Below are 26,926 nucleotides of genomic sequence, written 5' to 3'. Positions count from 1 at the left end.
AATAAATAAAAATTAAAAATAAAATAAAATAAAGAGTCCACAATTTATAGAAAACTATAGAGTAAGAATGCAAAATGCACTTGATTGAACAACTCCGGTGATAACTATGGGAAGAAAGAAACTCTTTAATTGTTTATGATGATAATGTAAATAAAAGGCTCTGGATGGTAAAGAGGTGGTATTTAAAATTGCATTTTCAAGAGAGAACAAATTATACTTCAGCATTATCACAGGTATAAGCATCAGCCAGGTTTTGGAGGGTAGGTGGATACAGAGGCAGGAGTTAGAATGAAAGAGAAGCAGATAATGATGGTTTAAAGAAAGATGGCTTTGTTGCATGAAAAAGTAGAGAAAAGCAAACAGAGGAAGAAGAAAAAAGTAGTATGCAGAATGAAAATATCATGAAAAGAAGAAACTTCAATGGTACATACACACAGATAATGACGAACACATTACATTCGTTGTCATTCACTTGGTGAGGAGGATTTCAGTGATACAACAGTGGACAGAAACCATCATTTAGTTTCAAGGATTAGGGCTCACTGGAAGTTGCAGGGACTGTAAGAACTATAGAGAGTCCTACAGAGAAATGAATACAACCAATATGGATGAGTCAAAGTTCTTTTAAAGTAAAACAAATGTACATTCAAAGGGCACCCTAGGAACCTTTTAACATACTCTCCTATATTTTAGAGTATACAAGGAAAGAATCCATTTAGAAATTGGGAATTCCTTAATTTTTTACCTTTTTGTAGATGAGTCCCATTATGGCTGTCTTAATTTTTGCTGAAGTGAGCATGTTAAAACGTTGGTATTGCTGAAGGATCAAGGTTTGCAAAAAGACTACAACAAAAAGTGCCAAAGCATAACCATAGCCACTCCATCCAAAATCTGCGCGATGTTCACAGAAAATGATCATTTGCCTGAATGTCATATAAAAATTGAGAAAGGGGAAGAAACGTTAAGCATCTCAAGTAGATAAATGCTTATAAGCGTGAAGTGTTGTCAAAATGTTACATACACCTATATTTTTTTTACCCACTCTTTGCTCTTCTTGCTCAATTTGGCCTCTTTTCCCCCCTTTATTTTTAATTCAAAAATTATATAATAAATAGAAGCAACAGTTATTTTCAAAGGCTTTGGAGTACAAGGTTAATTTTTCACCAACCAACTGTTCTGATCTAACTTCATCATACAAGTTGAGACACAAAGACATTTAAAGCTTCTTTTTTATAATAATCATGCATTTTGTTAAACATAAGGAAACATGACAATTAGAATATAAGTAGTGAATCTCTCAGAATGGCACACAGTTTTTTTCAAAGGCCAGAATTCTATTTCACTTTTTAAAACTTTTTTAAAAATAGATTTTACTTATTTATTCATGAGAGACAGAGAGAGAGAGGCAGAGACATACGCAGAGTGAGAAGCAGGCTCCCTCCAGGGAGCCTGATGTGGGACTCGATTCCAGGACCCGGGAATCATGACCTGAGCCAAAGGCAAATGCTCAACCACTGAGCCACCCAGGCATCCCACCTTTTGTTACTTTTATCCATAACCAGTTTCTGTCTACTCTATTTTCCTTTATTTCCTCTTACGTTTGGTGACAGCACGGTCATGATGATTAGGGTTAAGGCTGGGGTACAGCTAAACAATGAGGATGGTTCTAATCATAACTCTTTTGGTTGCTTATTGTCCTTCAATTGTAAACACTGGTTAAAACTCCAAATGCCTCATGTCATTGTTAATAACATTATATAGGTGTTCTCAACCTTTTTTAAACGTGTCTGTGTGACTAATAACAGTAAGAATTTAAAAAGACTACCTATACTCTAAATCATGGTGAAAACAACTTGGACATATTCTCTCAGATACTACAGATTAATATATCATTTATTTTGCTGGCTCAATTCTTGGGTTTATTTAGGTAGGTATATTATTAGGCAATAATTAGGTATATTACTGTATAAGGTAAAAAGTATAATATTAGATGTTTTAGAAATGTACTTTTTTTTTTTAACTCTGAGTTCTGGAGATGCAGAAATGTGCTTTGTCATTGTAAATAGCCATTTTGAATTAACTTAAGGTAATAACCAGAAGGAACCCACGTGTAATTAAGTCAGACTATACTTACATTTTTTTTTAAGAACATTGACTTTAAAACTCATTCTTTATGTGAGTTTACATTTTTAAAGTTTACATTTTTAAAAAATAAAAAATTGTCTAAGTCTTGATTTATTTTATTGGCAGCTTGGACAACTTATGAGTGAAAAAATTAAAAGCAATTGGTGTTTCCCGAATTGCTTTATAAACCAAGTACTTCAAAATATTCACATTATTAAAATTGTACTTTGGAATCAAATATATACCAGTGTTTCTAAAATTATTATTACAACCTCTAGTCATTGAAAATTATTTAGAGCAATGTGTATTCTCAATGACACTACTAAATGATGCCACATCCCACCTAGATAAAATAACAGGAAGTTCTGTATTTCTTAGTGGATCTCTATTAGATGCCATCCATTGAGACAACTAATTATTTTTATAAGAAAAACTAACTAAATATCTTCTTGGTCTACCAATTAAATTTCCCTAAAAAGGTGCACTGTTCTTCTTATTGTGGATGTAGCTACAAACTAAAGTTTCTTCCTTTCTCATAAAATCAAACAAAAAAAAATTATCAATAGGTACCATAGTGGCTCTACACATATAAATCAGGAAGTATTAAAATTAATCTGTGATCAAGGCATGATGAAGACCATAAAACCAAACACATCATATCAGATATGAATATTCATTTTCTTGTTTGACTAATATTATAATAAAACTCATAGGTGGACAAAGAATAAGCACAATCAACAAGAAACATATTTATTCTAATACTAAGTTAATGAAAGTATCATTTTTATATGTTGATTATTACACATATGAGTCTTGATAACATGACAATGTATTCTCATCCTTAAGGATAGTACTCTCGAGTAATTTCCCTTATCGAAAGAAAAAAATATACGTCTCAAAATTAGCTTATAAAATTAGCTCCCCCAGGCTCAGTTATGATCATACAAACTCAGAAATATTTTTGTATTTCAAGTTTTTGTTTAAATTCTAGTTAGTTGGGATCCCTGGGTGGCTCTGGTTTGGCGCCTGCCTTCGTCCCACAGTGATCCTGGGGTCCCAGGATCCAGTCCCGTGTCGGGGTCCCTGCGTGGAGCCTCCTTCTCCCTCTGCCTGTGTCTCTACCTCTCTCTCTCTCTGTTTCTCATGAATGAATGGATAAAATGTTTTTTAAAAACTAAATAAATAAATTCCAGTTAGTTAACATATAGTTAAACCCTTAAAATTCTTTCTGATCATTTAGTCCTTGGTGTAGAAACATTAAGGCTATTCAATTACTCTAGAAGGAGAATCTCTTTAAAAAGTGTGACTTTGGATAAGCCAGTCACAATTCAGTATTCCATTCAGGAAATGTATTTGAGTTCTATGTTCAGTCCTGTACTAGGCAGTCAGCACACAGAAATTGAGTAATACAGAATCCTGTGTACCATGAGGAGCTCATAGTCTAGGCAGGGAGAAAAATACAATAACAATTCATTTCAATGGGATATTGATATTACTATTTTGCCAGTATAGTCAAGCTAATGTGTTACAAAAGTATGCCACAAAATTAGAGACCATTCCTTACCCTATAGGCAAGGCAGGGACACTGAATTGCCATGACCTACAGCTATTTTAGGAAACAGTGGCCACAGTGAGATTCTAGAATGAGTTTTTTGAGCAGTAGTCATTGAAAACTAGGAATCAGGACATGACTAAAAATGGCTGGAAATCTCTAGCTACTCCTCCCACTCAGAAGTTAAACCTAACTACTCTCTCTTCCACTTGAATCTGGGCTTATTTAGGGACTTGTTGACCAAAATAATGTGGCAGATCTGATTTTTGGGGCTGCCAAGCCTAGGTCATAAAAAGACTTGTCTGAGCCTCTTGGCATGTTCACTCTGAAAAAATCCAGCTGCTATGTAGGAAGTTCAATTGCTCTGAGACTTTTGTGCTCAAGCTAACCATTTGGAGAGTCTTGAAGAGAGAGACAGACAGACAGAGATGGATATCTGGCCATCTCCAGCCATCTTAGCCCAGGCATCAGTATGTAAGTGAAGAAGCCATCCTGGACATTCCAGTACCAGCACACATAAAAAAGAACCAAGGTAACCCAGCCAAGAGCCAAACCAAGGCTCCAAACATATGTCTCTATTTGAGCTTCTACAGCTGTCGACAGCCATTCGAGCTACTCAGCTAAAGCCTCCATCATGGTGGATCAAAGAAAATCCACCACTCTCTGAAGTTCAGATCCACAAATCATGCTTTGTTGCTGTAGCTTAGTGGTTATCAAGTTTTCCTCACAGACATTTGTGAATATAATAAAATTATCATTGTTTTATGCTACTAAAATTCTATATGTTTAATACTATAGCAATACATCACCAGAAGAGGGCAGGAGAGGAAGATGCTGGTCAATATTTCTGAGAGAGAGATTTCTGACCATAGATGAGATAACTCTAGGGCAACTCCTTAAAAATAGCTGTTATATACAAAGGTGAGAAGCAGAAGCAGGAGAAGAAGAGGTGTGTTATCTTGTCTGTGGAGAGTTTCGGTTGACTCCAGGTTTATGTAGACAATCAATCACAATCTTTCTAGATTCTTTAGATGGATGCCAGGGATCCCCAAGGCCACTTCCTAGTTAAATGATTCATTTGAAAGACTTATAACAGTCAGCATCTAGTCATACTAGGACTATGATTTATTATGTTGAAAAGATACCCAAAAAATCAGCAAAGAGAAAAGGTACATGGGCTAAAGTCCAGAAGAAAACAGACACAAGCTTCCAAAAGTCCTTTCTCAGTAGTGTCAAATAAAACACATTTAATTACCCCAGCAACTAGTTGTGGCAACATATATGAAATATTGTCTACCAGACAAGCTCATTGGGGATTCAGTATACAAGGCACCCTCTTCCTAACACATGCCCAAATTCCAAACTTCTAGAAGGAAAGTAGGTATTCAGCATGAATCATATTGATCATTAAGTAGTTTGGACATATTAAACCACTCTTAACAGTTAGGGCACCAGGAACCTTCCTGAAATGCAAGTTCCAGTTGCCAGTCAAAAGTCACTCCTATAAGCTGCCCAAAGGACAACAGTCAGTTAATTCACTCCTTCCTGCAAAAGGGCTAATATGTATTTCAAATTTAGCAAGTCCAAAAAGGACACCCCACTTCCTACCCTACTCTTTCCTGAGCTTTTATATCTCAGTAAATGGTGCCTCATTTACCTTGTGACTTCAACAAAAAAAAAAAAACCTCTGAAGGCATCCTTGATTCCTCTCCTCTCTTAACGTATATTCAATCCACCATTACGTTATGCTGACTCTACCTTTATTTTTTTTAAGATTTTATTTGTTTGACAGAGAGCACAAGCAGGGGGAGCAGCAGGCAGAGAGGAAGAAGCAGGCTACCCATGAAGCAAGGAGCCCAATGTGGGCCTTGATCCTAGGACCCTGGGATCATGACCTGAGCCAAAGGCAGATGCTTAACCAGTTGAATCACCCAGGCATCCATTAAAATATACCAGAATCTGACCACTTGTTATTACCTTCATTGCTACAACTTAGTTGAAACCACATTGACTTTTACTTGGATTATCTCAGTCTTCCAACTGGTAATACTTCTACTTTTGCTTCTCTTTACATTATTTTCCACAAAGTATCAGAGTGATCCCTATAAAACTTAAGTCTAATCATACCAATTCCTGCTCAAAAATCTTCCAAAGTTTTCCCTTCTAACAGAATAAAAGCCATTATCACCATCATATTCTAGAAGGCCCTTTAAAATCTTTTTCATGCCCAGACCTTTCTAACTTCAATCATATTACATTTTGTCTCACTTTTTGCTCTATTCTCACTTACCTCCTGTGGGTCCTCAAAGACAACAAGCATGCTCCTGCCTTGTGGTTTTTGCCCTTCTTGTTCTTCCTATTTGCAATAGATATGGCCTTGCCTTCCTCCCTAACTTCCTTTAGGACTTTTTTCAAATGTCACCTATCACCAAAGTCTTTCCTAACCTCCTTAAATAAAATAGCACTTTAATCTCCCCAGAATGGAATTTCTTACCCCCTCACTTATTGTATTTTTTTTCCTTAACATTGATTATTTCTTAATATCATTTATGTTTATTCATTTGTTTAATATTTATCTCATCCCTCTGAATGTCTTTGGAGCAGGGACTTTTGATCTTTGTCTATCTGCAGGGTCTATCAAGAATAGTGGTATGTAGTAGGTGCTCAATAAATATTAGATAAATACATGCCTGGATATTATCAAGGGTTCAGGTAACTAAGGATTAATTATGTTTTCATGAATTAAATAGTTCTTAAAATCTCCAACAACTTGGAAATGTATTCAATACAAAAATATTATCATAGACTAATTAAAAAAGAAAAAAATTGTGTTTCCTTCACATAACAGTTAGAGGTAGGACAATGCTTTCTTGAAAAAGGTGCCAGAGTCAAGGTTCCAATTTCGTTATCTGGCTTATTGGTATTAAAGAATATCAAGGAAATTCTTCAAACATTGTGTCTCTATGTATATGTGCGTACATATATAGACATATACATTTATATTTATTTATACTGAAATATTACTACCCTGGCTGATAAAGTTCAACTCCCAAAAGGTCACAGCTAAGAAAAATAGTAAGAATATGTATCATTTCATTTTCTAAATATATATTCAAGAAGACTTCCTAGCTTTTTTTTATTTTTTTTTAAATGAAGTACGATTTGCCAACATATAGCATAACACCCAGTGCTCGTCCCGCCAAGTGCCCCCCTCAGTGCCCATCACCCAGTCACCCCATCCCCGGCCCACCTCCCCTTCCACAGCTTCCTAGCTTTTAATCATAGCTCTGGCATTTTCTAGCTATGTTAACTTAGGCAAATTGCTTAAACCTGTTTTCACATTGTGATAATGAGTGTAATATTTCTTATCTCATAGGATTGTTGTGAAAATTAAATAAGATAATTAAAGATTTTAGAGCACTGTTTAGTACACAGTTGACTTCAGTAAATATTGAATATATTATTCATATTTGTATTATAGCAAAGTTAGCAAGATGTCCATATCCTAAATAAAATTTGCAATGAGAACTTTCCCTTCCTTTTTTTATCATTTATCTGTGGAGAAATTAAAAAAATAAGACTATGACTTACTTCATTATGAGTGGGCTACTAAAGGACAAAATATCAGCAAACACTTTGAATAAAGCAACTTGAATTAGGACAAACTTAAAGGTGTTCCACAATGCATAGACCAGAGATGGCTTCCTGGTATGTGCCTCTTTACAAAAGGGTGCCTATATAATGAAAGAAAATAAGAAACAATGAGAAAATTGGGCAGAGCTAATACAAGTAAAAAAATGAAATATATATATAAACTGACTATAAAGTTAGTAATGTACTCCAAAGATAGTAAGGTAATAAGAGGGATGAATTCAGTTGAACTTGAAAATATGACCTATATCATTGGTAAGGTATATCTCCAGACCACCTGGTATTATTTACACCATCTGGTCTAAATGGGCAAGAGATATAGTCATTTTATTACTTTTGTGAATGTTGAAACTGTTCCATTAATTAATTAATATAAATACAGTTTTATTTTCAAATCGTATTTTCTTTTTGGGAATTCTAAAGATGTATATGTGTATGTATATGATACTAAACAGATATGAAGTCCCCACCCTGCCCTATAAACTTTGGTCTTGGTCACCATATTACTAATTTGGACAAACAGATAAGAGGCCATGGGATATAGAAACCATCTTTGCCACAATAGTTGAGCAAAAGATACTGGTGAAAAGCCAAAGATAACATATCAACACATTGTTCCTGATACTAAAAGAGGGCTAGCTGAATAATTTGATGACAGAAATTAGTTGCAATAACAACCAACTGTACTTATGAACATAGCTTGTCTTTTCACATATTTTAGGGACTTTCTAAATTAATAATACTATCTCAAGTTTGGAAGAAGCTTTTTCTAGTTTTAGGTAGTAATTAGGTACTTAGAATTTAAGAATTAATTACCTTTATTTTTTGCCTTTCTTGATTCCTTAAAACTTCCTTCCTCCATTGTTTTTCAAAGATGGGACACACGATATAGGAAGAATCACTTTCGTTTAGTTCAAAAAGGTCCTCTCTTTCCAAAGGTTTCTTATAGCCTAAAACAATTATTCTAAAAATGAAAGAGTAAGGTAAACAATTAAGCAAAACCAATAACAAAGTTAAAAATAATTTTGCATGCATTTTTCTTATTCTCTGATTTGTAAGTTATTTTTTAAATCAGTATACAATGACTAGATGGTATTTCGAAAAGTCATACAATATATTGGGTAGTTCAATAATATGCAATTATCATCTGTAGATTTTAGAAGAAGTATTTGGACATCCAATTATTTAGTGAAACACTAATTTCATTTACTCATCTCATATTGGAAGCACCTATTAGTTTACCTCTCTTATTGAAATTTAAATAGCCAACTTTCACAGTAAGGTATTCACTCCAAAACCCCAAAACAGCTGCTTTTTTAGTCTTTTATCAGAGAAGAAATGGATCCAACCTCTGCATTTGCAACCTCTCCTATTCCACTGGGACATGTATACCCTTTGCCACCTGACTTTTTAAACTGTCCAATTGGATGTGGAGTACCTGTCTATTCATTAACTTTAGCCTTGGCCATATGACCTTTGACCAATAGAATATGAGCCAGTGTGACAGTGCCATTTCTTAAGATGCTGTAAGAAGTATGACAAATTACTGCTCATCTCAGTACTTCCACTCTCCCCCCTTCCATAAGCTTACCCCAAGGTAAGCTGAGAGTAATTATGCAAGAACTGTGAGCAATTATGCACAAACAACTGGTCTAAATCAGGATTGTCCCAGGCAAACTATGTATGGTGCATGATCTCGTTACACCCCAAATGTTGTTGTGGCAGACAATAAATTATACTTACCTTACAGCCATCCTTCTGCCCTATCATCTTCTTACCATGAGGAATCTGATACTTACTCAGTTGAAAATTTCTTGAACTCGGGGTAAGTCCTCTCCCCAGCCACAGAGTCATAAATTATGATTGGTCTAAAGTAGTCCTGGTAATCTCAGTACCTTTTGCTTGGCATTAATAATTTAACTCAATTATGGTTAAGGACATCTGAACAAAAGTCTGCTGAGGAGAACTTTCTTTTTCAAAAGCAGGCACAAAACTTCAAGAGGAGAAAATATTTTGCCTCCTTTTTCCTTCTCCTTCTTCCTTTCTGATTGTACTAGAGGCATAGTGCTCCGACACAGAGGAGCCGTCTTTGCCACCATGGGTGAAAAGCCAATTAATAAGGACGGGAAGTGGAAAGACAGGAAAACTCTGGGACCTTTATAACGTAGGTCACCAGCTTATTCCCAGCATTCTGCCCAATAACAAGAAAATAAATACCTATTTTTTTTCAGCTATTATTACTCGGCTATTCTGTTGCTTGATACGTTCCTTGTTTTGTTTTGTTTTGTTTTTTCAAATTTTTGTTTAAATTCTAGTTAGTTAACATACAGTGTAAAATTCGTTCAGAAGTATAATTTAGTGACTCATCACTTACATATAAGACCCAGTGCTCATCATAACAAGTGACCTCCTTAACACCCACCACCCGGTTAGCCCATCCCTCCACCAACTCTCAATTTCTTCTCTGTGATTAAGAGCCTCTTTGGTTTGCTTCTCTCTCTCTCTTTTTCCCTTCCCTATATTCACGTGTTTGTTTCTTAATTTCCACATGAGTGAAATCATGTGATATGGCATTTATCATCCTCTGACTGACTTACTTTACTTAGCGAGGCAGTGGAGAAAGGGGAACCCTCTTACACTTGGTGGTGGGAATGCAGACGGGTGCAACCACTCTGGAAGACAGGGTGGAGGTTCCTCAAAAAGTTAAAAATAGGGCCCAGCAATTGCACTACTAGGTATTTACCCAAAGGCTGCAAAAGTCAAACATGTTCCTAAGTGATGTCGTTCAGATATGCTTGGTCTATGAGCTTGGTGACATGACTTGTTCAGTAAGAAATTAAACCCACATTTAAACCCTGGCCTTCTGACTCAATAGTTTCTGTTCTCTCCATTATAAAGTACATTATCAGTCCAAGAGAACATAACAAAGTATTGCATGACTCCAAATTGGGACTACTTTCATTGTCATTATTACCGAACAATCTCTATTGATTGACCCTGAGATGGATTTAAACTCTATGGCAACCAGAGTCTCCACTGGATTCAATTTCACTTTTATTAGACTTACATAACATATTACAATTCATATTTAACAAAAAGGTTTAAATGTACTAAGAAAGGACCTTCAGTAATCATGTTTCTGTTGGCTCAAATACACTGGAAGTTTTCCTGCAGTGCACTTTCAAAAACATATTAAGCAATAAACTACTTTTATGTCATACTAAGTCTTTCTATTCCATTCCACAAAATAAATATTCATTTTCAAAATAAGATTGCATTGATTTTCAAAAAAGCATTTTTAATAACATTCACTGCCTCAGCATTTTGAGTTAGAACTGTGCAAAACTCAGCGGTTTTGGTTCACGGGGATAAGTGACCCTCGACTTTCATGCTGAGTCTCCAAATAATGTAGCATCTAGAAGTGACACTTAAACTGAATTGATTGTGATGCATGTACATGGCTCAGCCTTTTAACTACTGTGGCTCCCTTTGTCCACGTGTGTGTTCCTCTTTTGCTCTGCTGCAAATTTAAATACTCTCATCATCCTGGCTGGTCTTTCCATCACACATAAGCATCCAGAAAAAGAGAAAAGAGCGCTTCTTTAAGTCAAATGATGAGGCTTTTGGGGAAGAAACCAGGACCTTCCAGTAAAGGGAATGTAGCATGCACCAGGTCCCATAAACTTGTGGACTTGATTCCTAAGGATGCATCTTGGTTTTTTGGACTGATATTTCTTTTCAAGGTCATTCAGTTAAATTAATTTGATCGTTACAACTCTCTAAAGCAGGCAGAGCAGTATTAATTTCTCATTTTTACAGGCTGTTAAATACCAGGCATCCCAGAGACTGGTCAGTTTTTTAATTTTTTTTTAACTTTTATTTATTTATGATAGGCACACAGTGAGAGAGAGAGAGGCAGAGACACAGGCAGAGGGAGAAGCAGGCTTCACGCACTGGGAGCCTGACGTGGGATTCGATCCCGGATATCCAGGACCGCGCCCTGGGCCAAAGGCAGGCGCCAAACAGCTGCGCCACCCAGGGATCCCCTCGTCAGTTTTTTTTTGTTGTTTTTTTTTTTTTTTCCTGGTCAGTTTTTTAAATGTGATATAAACCACTGCTAACTTAACCAAAGGCAGACAATGCCATTAAGTATAATATTCTACTCTGTTTTTTTGGGTTTTTTTAAGATTTTATTTATTTATTTATTTATTTATTTATTTATTTATTTATTTATTCATGAGAGACAGAGAGAGAGGCAGAGATACAGGCAGAGGCAGAGGCAGGACCCCTGCAGGGAGCCCATTCCAGGATCACAACCTGAGCCAAAGGCAGGCATTCAACCACTGAGCCACCCAGGTGACCCTCCACTCTGTTTAAGATGGTGTTATCTTAAAGAGAATTTTGAGTATATTTGACAATAACAAGTGTGAATAAATATCTCATCCAACTGATGTTAAGAGCAGCAAACCAGTAGCAATTCACTAGGAAGATGAGATGAAATGTAAATTCTGTAGGTAAGTAATATTGGAAAACTTGGAAAGTATAGATATATAGTTGCATTACCAATTTCATTCCTGTTAATCACTTTTTAAAACATTTCTGGAAAGGGGTGATTGCCTTATGGGAAAAGACAAAAAGTCAGTCTGTCCAAAAATTGTAATATAGGACAAAGTCAGGTAATTTATGTTTTATTAATATGTGAGGAAAAGGGAGAACAGACTAAATAGTGTACCCCTGGTTAAAATAAGTGATTCAACTGTGACCTATAAAAACTTTACCTAGATTTTTCCATGTACGTCAAGGGGATTATTCTATGACAATGATTATTATACACTGATGACAGATTATATTTGCTGATAAAGGCTTCATAATTATTTGATCATCAAAACTATCTAGACAGCTACTGCCTTAGGAATTAAGGCTCATAAGCATGTAATTCCCTAATTATTTGTATCATCTGAGCACATTTTAATTGAATTATTCATGTAATTGTGGGAGCTTAACTTTGGCCTAGGAAATAATTTCTGACTTTATTCTGTAATTCAAAGAACAGTTCTGAGAACACAATTAGCCACTGTCTTCAAAGAGACATTCTCTTAAACAATAGCTATATTTTAGCTGCAATTGTTTAATTACTAGATAAGAAATCAAATTAGATTCATGCCAATGACAGTTCCAGATAACAGCATACTATAAAAATATTTCCTATCTAGTTCTGAGATCTTAAATTTAAACAGAAAATAAATGTGATATTCAATAATTATAACTTATTAGTTTGTTTGATTGACCTAAGATATGGACTTCAAGATACTGAGTTGTTATATTTTAAAATTTTCTATGCCTTATCTTGCTTATTAATTTTAATTTCAGTTTCATATTTTAGGCCTCCTAAACTGGTGTTTGCAATATTTAAAATAAACATATATAGTGTTTCTAGTTTGATAAAGTTTTAAAAGTACATTTACTTAAAATTAATTTTACTTGCATTATTTAAATTCTATGATATCCTGTGACTTAAAAATGACAGTTTGAAATTTTTAAAGCTGGATAGACACCACTCTTACTCTCAACACATGAATGAAATGTAACTCAGGGCTGGAAAATATATTTATACATATACAAGTTTGAAAAATCAAAATCACTGAGTATAAATAGCCCACATTTACATAATTCCTATTTAACCATTCTTTTTCCTGGTGTATAACTTAATGTAGCATATTGATGTAAAATTTTTGGCAGCCTCTCAGTGATTCCTAGGTTTGTGTTAACTTGTAAGTCTTATAATTCAACCCAATTATTTGCTCACTAAGTTTATCAGTTTTCTACTTAAACTACTTTCTTAAAAATCACCAATGAACTTTCCATTGCCAAGTTCAATGAAGAATACTCAGTTCTTTCTTTAATTTATCCCTTTTCAGTATTTGGCACTATTGGCAGTTTCCTTAGCTTTCAAACACACTCTTTTCTCCTTGGTTTGTCTCTTACATTCTGAATGCCTTTCCTTAGCTTCTTTGGTAGATTACCCCTCCTTTCACCATTTAAATACTGAGGATTCTCAATGTTCTATTTGTTCATCCTGTTCAATAGGCTCTCTCTTTCTGGATGATCTCATTCAGACTCACGGCATCAACTATTGACATACAGTCAATTACTTCCAAATCTATATCCATAGATCAAAAGCCTATATATCCAACACCTATTCGATATTTTTTATGGGGATGAGTCAAACATCTCAAATTGAAGTTTCTCCAAACTGAACACACAGGTCTTCACCACACCTGAACCTGACAGTTATCTCAGCCAGAAACTGATTAATATTTTTCCCAGTTCTTCAAATTCCTTATCCAATTAACTCAATCTATTCATTAGCTTTTGAATCTCTTCCTTCTTCATCTTCTTTATCATTACCCTAGTTCAGGCCATAACCATAAATTTACCAGCATAATTGAAGAACTGTCTAACTACTCCCTCTGTCTCCATTCTCACCTAGTACATACCATATCCATACAATTCTAAAGGTGATTTTCCTAAGTGCAAACATAAACCACATTACACTCTGCTTGATCTCTTGCCACATCAACACATTGCAGTGTGGGAGGGGTCAGTTCACTCTGGTTTGCATACAGTATTTGCTCAACTTGGAATGCCTCTTGGCTTACTGTTACACATTGTTAAATGTTGGGTTAAAGCATTAATTACTTGTAAAACATTCTCTGTGTGAAAGTGGTTAGATGTCATTCCTCAAACAGTGTTTATCATGCTTATATCATCTTTTGCCTTTTAGGGTAATTTATAGTATACTTTTTAATCTTTCTATATCTATGAATTCCTAGAAGATAGGAAGTAGGACATTTATCTCTGCATTTTTAAAGGTTAGCATAATGCAGGGCATCCAGCACACAACCAACCTTTTCTTGTTCTTTTTAAGCATTCATCTCCTCTTGAGAGCATATTTATAGATCATATTGGGCAATTTTGTCTCTACTAACTATAGAACAAGGGGCATAAAGATAATAAATTCAGTTCATGTATCATAACCTTTCTGCTTTGAGTGGAAAGAAATACATTTCTAAAGAAAGCTTCTAAATTTATAAAACTGGAAAAAATTCTTCTCTTTTAATATGATTTAATCTTGTGTTAAAGCCCTCATCATACATTATACATGAATTATTCTCATTATATGCCTTACAAAAATGTGTGTTTTAACAGTAGTATATATATACATGTGTTTCTAGGAACATTCCTAGTAAAAAGTAGACTATCAAAGTTAAAAGAAAAGCATGAAACATATAAAAAAAAACTGACTTCCAACACCAAGTTGGTGTGCCCCTCCTTGGGCCTCAATGTACGAGTTAATTCCTCTCCCTAAGCTTCAATTTTCAACTTTCTTAAATGTATATGCCTATCTCATAAGACTTGGGGAAAAATACGCACATATTTACTGGATGTTAAAAGAAATTCAAAGTTCTGGGGTGCCTGGGTGGCTCAGTCAGTTAAGAACCCGACTCTTGGTTTTGGCTCAGAGTCATCAGATAGAGCCTCCCCAGGATCCCCAGTCAGCAGAGTAGGCTTGAGATTTTCCACCTATTCCTCTCCCTCTGCCCCTCCCGCTGCTCATGCGAGTGCACATGCTCTCTCTTTCTCTATCTCTTTCTCAAATAAATAGAATCTTTAAAAAAATCAAATTTTTCTCCTTCCATAGTACTAACAGGGTTAGAAATCCTATAAAGGGACAGACAGAAGTATTAGCAATCTTATCTGTGGAATTACTTATTATGTTATTATCTGTGATTTCTCTGTAATAAAATAATATAACAAAAAAGTCTTTACATAGTCATTTTATAAAAATATTCATTCTTAGATTAGAGGAATAACATTTAGGTATCATTTCCCTTCTACTATTCCTCAAGGTGGTATGCTACAGATTAGTACAATTCCTACCTGCTAAACCAGGAATATGTCATCCTACTGAAGAATGAAGCATTTTTCTCTGGATTGCATTTCTAAAAAGAAAAACATAACAAGTAGTATATGAAGAATATGCTTTTATTTTATACTTGAAATATCTTTGTTAATGTTGGAAAAGTCTATATGAAACAATTTCATCTACTAATAGTTGTGGCTATGTTGATATCATAATCTTAAGGAATAAAATTAAGATATTAGAATAGTGGTTGGACTAGAGGCATTTTAGGATTTCTCCCAACAGTTATCATTATGACTCTGTTTACATAGCAGAAAACCACATAGGAAAGAAAAATCATTTCTGAAATATTACTTCTCTCTCTCTCTCTCTCTCTCTATATATATATATATATATACACACACACACACCCTTGAATTTCTATAACTGTGCTTATATGTATGTATATGCATATGTATACATAATTTAGCATCTATATATAAATTAAATTTAAAGCATTTTAATCACTAAATTAAAGATATTTTGTCCTTTTTTCTGAAAAATATAAAAATAAGAATATAATAGGCATTTGGTTTACTTCTGTATATTTAATTACATATGTTTGTATTAAAGTATAGATAAAAAACATTTAATTATCACAGAAACATATTATTTTGGGAGGTTATAATATCATCATAAAATTCTTCCTATTGACCTGGTGAGTTCAACCAAAAGAAGGGTTTAAAAGAAGGCCTCAAAAGTAATCATTTTATATTTTGAGTCAGCACCTATGTTTATATTTTAAAAAATAAAACTGATCACCACAGTAAAGTTCATTATTAGAAACTGTCCTGTATTTAACAATTTTAACACTGATCCTCTCTAATCCAGGCCTGATTTCATACACAACAGGTATGTAAGTGTTTACTACTACATTTTTTAAAATTCTTATCCTTTAAGGAATGAGTGCAACAAAATTCCATCCTTTCCAGAAAAATGTCCTGAGTATAGAGGGGAAAACATTATTCATTCCAAATCTGTTCTCTGAGTCACAGCAAATGATATACTATAAATCATTTACTCAATTGCTATCTATCCTTATATTATCTTTGCAAAAAGTAAATGCAATGATAAATGTAAAACAGTCATCACACTGTAGCCCAAAACAACCACTTACATACACATGTGATCTATAATATCACTATCACTATTATTGCCAAATATATTATTTGGAAAATAAGTGCACATATTGTGGAAAATGTTCTGAAAATTCTTGATTTAACCCACAAGTCACATTCTATTTCACGGGGAGTTGCCAACTTGATAATTTACCACCAAAGAAAAGATCTTATTCACATCCAAAATACATCTTGTTTTTGTGGCCAACTACAAATGGCTAAAAATTCTTAGCAGCTTTTCCCATCAAGAGGTAAACTCTATTTTCCATGCCTTAAATCTGGGCTGGCATCATTTCTCGTTGTGATCATAAGAATGCCATGAGAGTGACACTAAGAGAACTCCAATTCTAAGCCTCAAGAGGCTTTCTGTGCTAGAAACCCTGAATGCACCATGTGTCTGATCCCAAACTAGCTGCTAGAGGATGAGAGATCTTATAGAAGAGAACTGAGGTGCTCATCTGACAGTCTGTCGTCCTACCTTGGGAAGTGTCAAACATATGAGTAAATTAATCCTATACTATCCTGTCACTAGATAACTTTCTGGATGGCCAAAGTGCCTAAAAGAGTTCAGCAAAAATCAGCCAACCTGACCCAAATCAGGTCATGATCCAACTGATCCAGACAATCATGAGCTAAGTAAAAAAAAAAAAAAAAAGGTGGTTGTTTTCAGCACCTACATCTAGCAAAGCTATTACCGAAGGTTATTTTAGGCCAAAAACTCAGGATTTGATTTAACATTCCCCCTTGGCTCGTTTTCCATGTGAAAGCATCTCATATGAGGCCCTTTGAGTCCTCTGGTAATTAGCCTCCTTAGATGTGGGCCAGGCTGAATTTATCACAGTAAATTCCAAATATAGTTACCTCCTGGAAAAAATTACAGTAGACAGGTAAATATCTGGTGAAGGTAATATGCCTTATCAAGCAACAAGTATGTATAAATGACTTTTCAATGAATACTGAATTCATAGCATGGGTCTCCCTGAGTTCATTACTAATATATTGTTACAAAGTAACATCTATGTAGAAAATCAGGACATGACATTCTAAAAAGTAACTTTCAGTGTTCTAGTTTACTCTCCTCTTCTCCATTAAATATTCTCAGTCCTTCTAACTCACTTATTCTCACTCAGGTAGCACTTCTAGTCCGCAGACCTAACTGACCCCAAATGTTTCTCATTTCTCTTGTCGCCCCAAGCCTTCGTTTCCTAAGCTATTTTCTTATCTATTGTGCTTAACTACTATTGCATGTATAACAGGCATTCCATAAACATACCTTAACATTGCTGATTTAAGGGCAATTTTCATTTGAATGGTGGTCTTGTTATTTCTGAATTATGATGGAGGAGCAGGAAATATTTAGACCATGAGACCACAGCATAGCCAGGGTCCAGGACTAGTGTGAAGTGTGCTACTTTCAATCTTTCTTGGGTTCAACCTTGAGATGTAGTCCCACAGGGATATGGTTTGGGGGACTGCTACACAGTATCTCATAACCCCTAACTTCAGGAGCTTCCTTTGTGGGTACTGGAAGAGGGTTCTGGGATTGGTGGAGGCAGTTAAGAGAAAGTGGAAGGACAGCCTCAGGGAGAAGGGAAAACATCCAGAGACCAAACAGAATTTAAGTTTCTTGGGTTACCCGATGGCTCAGTCAGTTAAGCAGCTGCCTTTGGCTCAGGTCATGATCACGGGGTCCCGGAATCAAGTCCCACATCCAGCTCCTTGTTTGGCAGGGAGCCTGTTTTCCCCTTCTCCCTCTGCCTACCCCTGCTCCTCCTGCTTGTGTGTTCTTTCTATCTCTCTCTATGTCAAATGAGTAAATAAAATCTTTTTTAAAAAGTATGTTTCTTAATCACTTATGTGCCAGATTATATATACAAACTATATTATCTCATTAAATACAGCACGTCTTTGTGGGGCAACTGGGTGGGTGGCTTAGTCAGTCAAGGATCAGTCTTCAGCTCAGATCATGATCTCTGGGTTCTGGAATTGAGCACCCCCTCCGGCACCCTGCCTAGCAGGAAGCCTGCTTCTCCTTCTGCTTCTCCTGCTCATGCTGGCTCACTCTCTCTCTCTCACAAATAAATTTTAAAAATTAAAAAAAAAACACATATATAATCTCATGTCTTTGTGGTGAAACCATTCTTGTCAACCTCATTTACAGTAGATGAAACTAAGGCCCAGAGTTTAAGAAACTCAAGAAGTTTAAGAGACTGGATCTAATCCAGTTAGTCCATTCTGTCTTCCAGTCAAACCCACACTCTCAATTCTACCTGTCACAGGCTGCTTGCTGCCACTTAGAGAGAACTTTCCTCCTGCCCGCATCCTTCTACTTCACTTCTGGCTAATTCTCTCTTGTACTTCAATCCTATTTAAGATTTATTGCCTTTGGTAATTCCTTTTTTCCCATCCCAGCCTTTAAGGCTTATATTCCTGTTCTGGGTTACGATAGCAATCTCAACATATTCCTTAGGGAGGATTTAAGGGGCTCTTCAGAACTGTCTTCCCTGAATTTACCCTCGTTCTTTCCTATCAAATCATTTGTTGAGAGGTGCTTCTCTCTTGCTTAACTTAGTCTGGAAGACAGAAAACTATATTTGATTTATCTTTATATTTTCAGTTTTAGCCCAGGGCCCAGCTCATAATAAACATGTTCTGGAGAAATGAATGAATGGCCACTAATCACAGTAAGAAAATAATTTTAAGCATTCTATTCCTAGGTCACCATGAAGGCCCTACAAACTATGAGAAAGTCACTTTCTTAGCTTATAAGTAGGTGAGATTTATGTCTGAGATCTATTATGTCAAAATACAAAGCCTCAGCAATGAAATGTAATCATATAAGGTTTTCAATCTACTTTGAAGCCATCAACTTTTTTTTTTTTAAATTTGGCATCATAGAAGTAACAACAACAAAAAATGCAACTACAAGTAGTGTTTTCTAAATGAATTCCTGGCCCATAAAGCTACCCAGGTTGAATAATAGTCAAAGACATAAATGTCGTTGGAATCCTGCAGGAAGAACTGAGTGCAATTCTGAGTCAATTATTTGAGTTTTACCATTTCCCACCCTACAAGTTTGTGATTCACTGCTTTTGCCACCTCTGTAGTTGCACCAATGATGTTAAACCTGTTTTCCTGCTTAAGCCTGCCATTAAAGTAAAAAAGAAAAGAAAAGTAAAAAAAAAAAAAAAAAACAAAAAACAAACGAACAAACAAAAAACAAACAAACAAAACACTAAAAACAAAAACAAATTAAAAAGAAAAAACACTGTATTATCCTGGTGGAGCTCTTTCGCATTTTCAAGGGATTTATTCAACCTCTATATTTTACAGACTTCATATAATTTGCTTTGCTTTTAAAAACATCTATAGTTCCATTTCCTGTGCAATCAGAAGAATGCTGTCATATTGATCTGACACTTGGAATCACTAACAAAACTCAGGATTAGAAGAAGATCCCCTGAATCTGAATTTTGTTTTTCCTTTTTAGAATCACGGAACTGCTTCTCTTAGGGGCGCTTGTGAGGCTTTGTCCTGTGTGGTGGAGAAAAGTAAAACCAGTGGAACTTGTACGGAGCTGGCCCGGGGCGGGGCGGGGCGGGGGGCGCGGGCGCAGCGAGGCCAGGCAGGGAAGGGTGCGCAGCCCCCGCCCCCCGCCCCCCCCGCCCCCCCCCGCCGGCGCACCTCCATCCCCGCCTCTCCTCCTTCAGCGAAGCCAGCTCCATCCATTCTTGTCTCAAATGCGTGTTTCCGAGCCGGGGCAGTTACTCATCCCTTCAGGAAAGACGCGTCCTTCCCTGCCCAGCAGCCGCGCTGCCTGCGCCCCTGATGTCCAGAGTCCACGTCCCCGCGAGCCCGGGGGCACCTCTCAGGACTGCGCGTGTCCGCCTCTGGGCGTGAGTACGACTAACGCGGGGCCCTAAGGCTCCGGCCGGGTCGGGGTCCGAGCAGGCGCCCCCCCCCCCCGCCCCCAGGACCAAGGGGCGTTACCTGCGCCTCACGCCCCCCGGGGACCCGCTCGTAGTCGCCGCGGGCGCCCCAGCTCCGCGGGCTCGAAGGCATGGTCCGCGGGCGCCGGCCACCGGGTCGGGGGCGTCCCCAGGCGCTGGCCTCTCTGCCTCGGGCGCCCAGACGGTGGGGGGACGCGCGCACCCAGCCAGACCTCGTGGGCTGCAGCCCTGCCCCGAGCTGGGCCGGCCCTAACCGGGAGCGCGCCCCGGGCGGGCGGGGGGGAAGGGGGTGGAGGAGGGGGGAGGAGGGGGGAGGAAGAGGTGAGGAAGGGGAGGGGGACTGAGAAAGAGGAGGGGGAGGAGGGAGAGGTGAGGAAGGGGAGGAGGGGGAGGAAGAGGAGGGAGGAGGGGGAGGAGGAGGGGAGGAGGAGGGGAGGAGGGGGTGAGAAAAAGGAGGGGGAGGAGGGAGAGGTGAGGAAGGGGAGGAGGGGGAGGAGAAGAAGAGGGGAGGAGGGGGGGGAGCTGCCACAGGAGCAGAGAGGCGGGACCTTCTGCAGAGTCCGCTGATCTCTGCCTCTCGGGTAGTTTGCGCTCCCCTCAGTAGTTCTCCACTCTCCAATTTGCAGGATTGCTCTGTGAAAGAAAGAGAGAGAGAGAGAGAGAAAAGAAAGAAAAGAAAGAAAGGAAAGAAAGGAAGAAAGAAATCCGTGTCTTCAGGATAGCACAAAGCTCATTTCTCCCCGGGATGACATGTTAGCAAACACAATATTACAGCTGTCCCGAGCGGAAAAACTGCTAAGGACAACAGGTGTCAGTAGGACTTTAGGGAGCGAATTTTATTGCAATGACTTTAAAATTAGAAACAAAGGAAATAATTCCCTTAACTCTAGAAAACCGTAACCGTGTGTGGAATCTAAATTTTACTCTTCAAATTAATTATAAAGCAACATAATAAATGAAAAAACTTCATTGTAACTAGAATTCGCAAAGGGCTAAACCAGACACAGGGCATTTAAAGGGAATATGAATAGGGAGGATGGCTCTTAGAGCTGTGGTAGCTAGTGCCAAGCCATGAGCCTTACGTAAACAAGGCCTGAAAGCATGCAATACTTTGAGGAAGATCTGCTGATCCCTGAGATGTGTCATTGGTCTGAGGAAATATTTTGTTTCAATTTACTTAGAACCAGAAGCAGAAGAAGAGGGAGTGGGATTTTTTGCTTTTTATTTTTTTATTTTTTAAAGTAGGCTCTCCCCGAACATGGGGCTTGAACTTCCTGCCCCTGAGATCAGGAGTGGCATGCTCCACCACCTGAGCCTCCAGGCCAGAAGGAGAAGTCATTTTAGAAATTCTAAATAAATAATGGGGGATCCCTGGGTGGCTCAGCGGTTTGGTGCCTGCCTTTGGCCCGGGGCGCGATCCTGGAGTCCCGGGATCGAGTCCCATGTCGGGCTCCCTGCATGGAGCCTGCTTCTCCCTATTGCCTGTGTCTCTGCCTCTCTCTCTCTCTCTGTGTCTATCATAAATAAATAAATAAATCTTCAAAAAAAAAAAGAAATTCTAAATAATGGAATAAAGATAAGGCAATGTGATAATTTTACAAGGGTGGGTAATAATGTTTCAGGACTAAGGAAGATTCTCTCTGCTTCTTGAAATTAATGTTAGAGGTGCATAGAAAGAATTGAGATTAAGGATTGAAGAAAGCCTGTTTCCTGGAGAAAAATGCCCAAAGATGATACCTGGGAGAAGTTTGGGCTTGCCCATAGCATGGCTCATAGGATGTGAGGAACCAGACAACTTCTGCATAAAGATTAGACTAAATGATTCATTGTAGGATTAAAGTTCCAGGGGATGTTTAGGACACAGTTTATTTGGCTTTCTTCCGCTCTTTAAGCCATGTTTGTCTGGCCTCTATGCAAAAAGGAAGTTGTAGATTTTATTTTAAAACAAGTGTGTCTGTGGGGGCACTTGGGTGGTTCAGTAGCTGAGCGAGCCTCTGCCTTCGGCTCAGGGCGTGATCCCAGGGTCCTGGGATCGAGTTCTGCATCAGGCTCCCCTCAGGGAGCCTGCTTCTCCCTCTGCCTCTGTCTCTGACTCTCTGTGTGTCTCTCATGAATAAACAAATAAAATCTTTACCAGGAAAAAAAAAAAAAAGTGTGTCTGTGAAGAATTGAGGTCACAGCTCAGGACTTAGAAACTTTGTCTCACTTCTTCCAGAACTTTACACAAACTCCAGTGCAATATGGGGATATTTCATATTCAGCAGCTTCTGCCTGAGGGGCTCCTTCTCCATCTGTACTTTTGCAATGCTCACGGTGTGGATGCCGTGTGGAAAATACAAGATCTTCTTGTCAAGTTCGTCCTTGCTTTTCAGATCCAAGGAAAGAAGGAACTTTGAACCTGTGCCATAGAGGAGGAAGTCAGGAAGAAGAGGCCTAAAAATAGCTCGGGCTTTAAATCCAACATTTGTTTTCCTTCCTCTTCTTGGAGTCAGCCCCCCTAGAAAAGGCTGGTGTTCTAGCAAGTGAAAAGGGACAGATTTCTACTCATACTCAGCTCAGTATAGATAACACAATTCACTAGTTAGTGGGAGGAGACAGAGATCCCCAAGGTAATTTAATTTAGTAAAGGCTAGAGAAGAAGGCAATAGGTGTGTTGGGGGAACTGGAATGATGAAGTCTCCACTCAAAGGAATTGGGGGAAAAATCTCTGGGAGTCCCACAGAACTACATTTTAAGTTTCTCTGTTTTGAAGACTGTGCTAATGAGATGGAAGGCATGAGGGTTTTTAAGAAAAGAATGACCATTTTTCATTCCTTAAATGAAAAAAAGTGTAATACTTCAGATTTGCCTAGGTGACAGAAGGTATAAAATAAAATGACCTTGACATAAACAAAACATTGTTGCAAAGTTTATATTCTATGACTGAATTCTCACACTAGCTGAACTGTGAAATAAATATGTCTTTCTCAGCAAAAAGAAAATCATGGGATGTGGAATAAAAGGCCCTGTGGATCTCGTAATAGGTGGAGCATGTTTTGTCACAGTATACATTTTTTTTTAGGCTTAGAGGATTCTTGTCCTTCCAGGGATTCTGTTCTACTTTACAAGTTCTGCAGGCACTCAGCTCATCCTTTCTTGTTGAGAGCTTCAGACATCAGGGTCAGAATCTCTAAGGCTGATTAGATTAAGACCAAAAGACAGAGCTGCCTGTCTCCCATAGTTGAGCAAGGGGTTGTCACCATGACACAGAGGGGAAAAGTGTTTTGAAGGCAACTGTAGGTTAGGCTTTTATGGGGGGGTGGGAGTAGATGTGATTTCCATTGCTCTTGTTAACCTTGGTATTAAAAGTTGAATTAACAGTACTATTCAGGATGCCTGGTTAGCTCAGCAGTTGGGCGCCTGCCTTCTACTCAGGGCATGATCCTGGAGTCCTGGGATCAAATCCCACATCGGGCTCCCTGCAAGGAGTCTGCTTCTCTCTGCCTGTGTCTCTGCCTCTGTCTCCCTGTGTCTCTCATGAATTAAAAAAATAAGATCTTAAAAAAAAAAAAAAAAAAACAATGTACTATTCAGGTCATGATAATATACTGATACTATACAATGATGATACTACCATCATTTTGCGAGGCACCATTTTTTAAATTTTCTTTTTATTTTCACACTACTTTGATTTCCAATCCACTTATTATCTTCCATAAGTTATTTATCTGGAATGACACAAAAGTATGCAAATGGCATTTTCCTATGAAGTCATTACAATACAATTCCTTCCTTCCTTCCTTCCTTCCTTCCTTCCTTCCTTCCTTCCTTCCTTCCTTCCTTCCTTCCTTATTTTTTGACTTATTATTTGTAGAGCATCTACCCATGTGAGGCCATGTACTCACCTATTGTTCCTGACTTCTCCGTGGTGTTTTGTTCTAGGAAAATACCACAATTTACAGAAACTTGAATGTGATTAAGCCCATAGAATCTGATGTAAGACTTCAGGTTGAAGTCCAGCTCCACCATTTAACAGCAAGTCATTTAACATCTCAGGGCTCACTTTCCTATCTATAAAATGCAAGTAATAGTGATGCCTTCTTCATAGATTTGTTGTAAGGATTTCAGATTTCAATCATCTAGTAAGTAAAGCACTTAGAACAGCTAGAGCACATGGTATATATTGAATAAATTATTATGATGATTATTACTTACCTAGTCACCTAGTGAACAGTATGTAGGCTAAGTCCAACTCCTTGCTCCCATAGTCAGTGCTATGAGGAATATCTCTCTAAGGATTGGCGTATGGATTTCTCTTAAATCAAGAGATTTAACTAAAATGTTTTGGAGTCAGGAAACCTTTACATATTCAAAATTATGAGTACTTAACTAACATTTGTTTATATGAAGTATCTCTATGGATACTCACTATATTAGAAATTAAAATGAGACTTTAACAGTTTTCATTTATTAATTTATTTTAAAAAATAATAAACCCATTGTGTGTTTTCATTAGTGATAGATTATTTATGGAAAACAGCTATATTTAAAGAACAACACTTTTTTTCTGAGAATACTGGCATTATTTTAGATTTTAATGTCTGATTTGGTAAAAGGTGGTAAAATGTCTAACCTTGTTCCCATACCTGCTTCTGCATCCAGTTTCTTATAATAAATGCTTTTGATTGAAGTACATGAAGAAAATCTAGCTTCACACACATAGTTATATGTAGTTGAAAGAGGTGGATTAATTTGTTGCTTTTCAGGTAGTTCTGGGTATTTTTCTTTAATATAACAGCAAAACTCTGCTCGTTTCTTAAAAGTTAGTTGCAGTGTAGAACCTGAAACACTATCAGTAAACCTTTTGTGCTACATTAAAATTCATTGCTCTATCTTGCATTTTGAATGAGTCTTTTATAACTGTATGATTTTATAACATGATGTATCAGTTATTTGGACTATATTGATTCCCTGAGTTATGAGTATCTTCCAAATGTTGACACAAATCTTTAATATAAAAAAAAAGTTTCATCACCAATTTCAACAAAAAAATTCTTTAAGAATGGGAATTACTGGGCAGCCAGGGTAGCGCAGCGGTTTGACGCCACCTGCAGCCCGGGGTGTGATCCTGGAGACCCGGGATCGAGTCCCACATCGGGCTCCCTGCGTGGAGCCTGCTTCTCCCTCTGCCTGTGTCTCTGCCTCTCTCTCTCTCTCTGTGTCTATGAATAAAAAAATAAAATATTAAAAAAAAAAAGAATGGGAATTACTGTCAAGCTCACAGTGGTGGATACTGGTAGTCTAAAAATATAACTTTCTCTAAAAACCTTGAAATTTTCACTGGCAACAAACACCGTCAGTTGTATCCCTTGAAATAACAGAATCACGTCATTTACTCTTGAGAAAATTCTGCCATATATCCAAGTCTGAATAACCGTAGTTTGTCTTCAATCATTCTTTCATGTAAAAATGGTATTCCATGAGATAGTGGCCAATTCAGCTTCAATTCAAACTGTTGTATAAGTGTTTTTCTTAAAGCTCTACTGTATTTTGTCATGCAACAGAAGTGCCTTGTGTACTTAGAATTTCTTCACACAAAATATTAGAAATACATACTCAAGGGTCAAGATTTAATATTTGTACACACACACGCACATTTTAACACCCTGTGAATGTACGATGGTAAAGAGTGTGATGCCTATTTGTACTTGGCTTTGCTGCATTTGTTCTAAGGAACCAGCAGTTTTACTAGATTACTTTTCGAGTCAAATATTAACAGAGTGAAAAAAGACTAGGCGCTAAGACTAGTTATTTGTCCAGGTGCATAACAAGACTACCATCCAGGAAAGTTCTGAAGAGGGTGCACATTAAATTTAAACGTAATTTTTTTTTAATTTTTATTGATTTATTTATGAGAGACACAAAGAGAGAGTCAGAGACACAGACAGAGGAAGAAGCAGGCTCCTTACAGGGAGCCTGATGTGGGACTGGATCCCATGACCTCTGGGATCACAACCCTAGCCAAAGGGAGAGGCTCAACCACCGAGCTACCCAGGTGCACTAAACATAAATTTAAAATTTAATTTTAGGGCAGCCCAGATGGCTCAGCAATTTAGCACCGCCTTCAGCTCAGGGTGTGATCCTAGAGACCCAGGATCGAGTCCTACATCAGGCTCCCTGCATGGAGCCTGCTTCTCCCTCTGCCTGTGTCTCTGCCTCTCTCTCTCACACTCTGTCTCTCTCATGAATAAGTAAATAAGATCTTTAAAAAACAAAATAAAAAAATTTAATTTTAAACTTACACATTTCAATCATCTAGTAAGTAAACAGAATTCACTGTTATTTCATTGATTCATTTCCATCCCAAGAGAATAAACAGTAATGAAATGAAGTCAAATAATTAACTGATAAATGTTTTCACTGGGTTACTATTTATGTATTTGGAACAAAGAGAAAGTAAATTATAACAATGGGACTACCTTTCAGTTAATTATACATACATATACACTATGCAATGTTATGTCATGATAAAAATGATATTTATGATAAAAATATCTGAACACGTTAACAATGTAATTATATAATTTTT

At 37.3% G+C, this 26,926-nt stretch overlaps 2 protein-coding genes across 7 annotated transcripts in view; one reads left to right on the top strand and one right to left on the bottom strand.

Moving 5' to 3' along the window:
• LOC112661616 (multidrug resistance-associated protein 1-like) overlaps positions 1 to 20,555 on the bottom strand; it is an 86,950-nt gene extending 66,395 nt beyond the window's left edge. For all 5 annotated transcript variants that reach the window (XM_025449686.3, XM_025449687.3, XM_025449691.3 and 2 more), the window contains exons 1-5: positions 20,399 to 20,555; positions 15,269 to 15,330; positions 8,144 to 8,291; positions 7,268 to 7,410; positions 746 to 923 (exon numbers count right to left, since the gene is read on the bottom strand). In XM_025449686.3, coding sequence (XP_025305471.3) covers positions 746 to 923; positions 7,268 to 7,410; positions 8,144 to 8,291; positions 15,269 to 15,330; positions 20,399 to 20,470 — 603 coding nt within the window. In that variant the 5' untranslated portion in view covers positions 20,471 to 20,555. The remainder of the gene's footprint in view (positions 1 to 745; positions 924 to 7,267; positions 7,411 to 8,143; positions 8,292 to 15,268; positions 15,331 to 20,398) is intronic.
• Positions 20,080 to 26,926, top strand: part of LIPI (lipase I) — a 131,123-nt gene continuing 124,276 nt past the window's right edge. For both annotated transcript variants that reach the window (XM_035709342.2, XM_049104700.1), the window contains exon 1: positions 20,080 to 20,304. The gene's annotated coding sequence lies outside the window, so the exon portion shown is untranslated. The remainder of the gene's footprint in view (positions 20,305 to 26,926) is intronic.

Source organism: Canis lupus, chromosome 31, assembly GCF_003254725.2.
Source record: "Canis lupus dingo isolate Sandy chromosome 31, ASM325472v2, whole genome shotgun sequence".
Lineage (NCBI taxonomy): Eukaryota > Metazoa > Chordata > Mammalia > Carnivora > Canidae > Canis > Canis lupus.
This window is presented reverse-complemented; position numbering and strand designations above follow the sequence as displayed.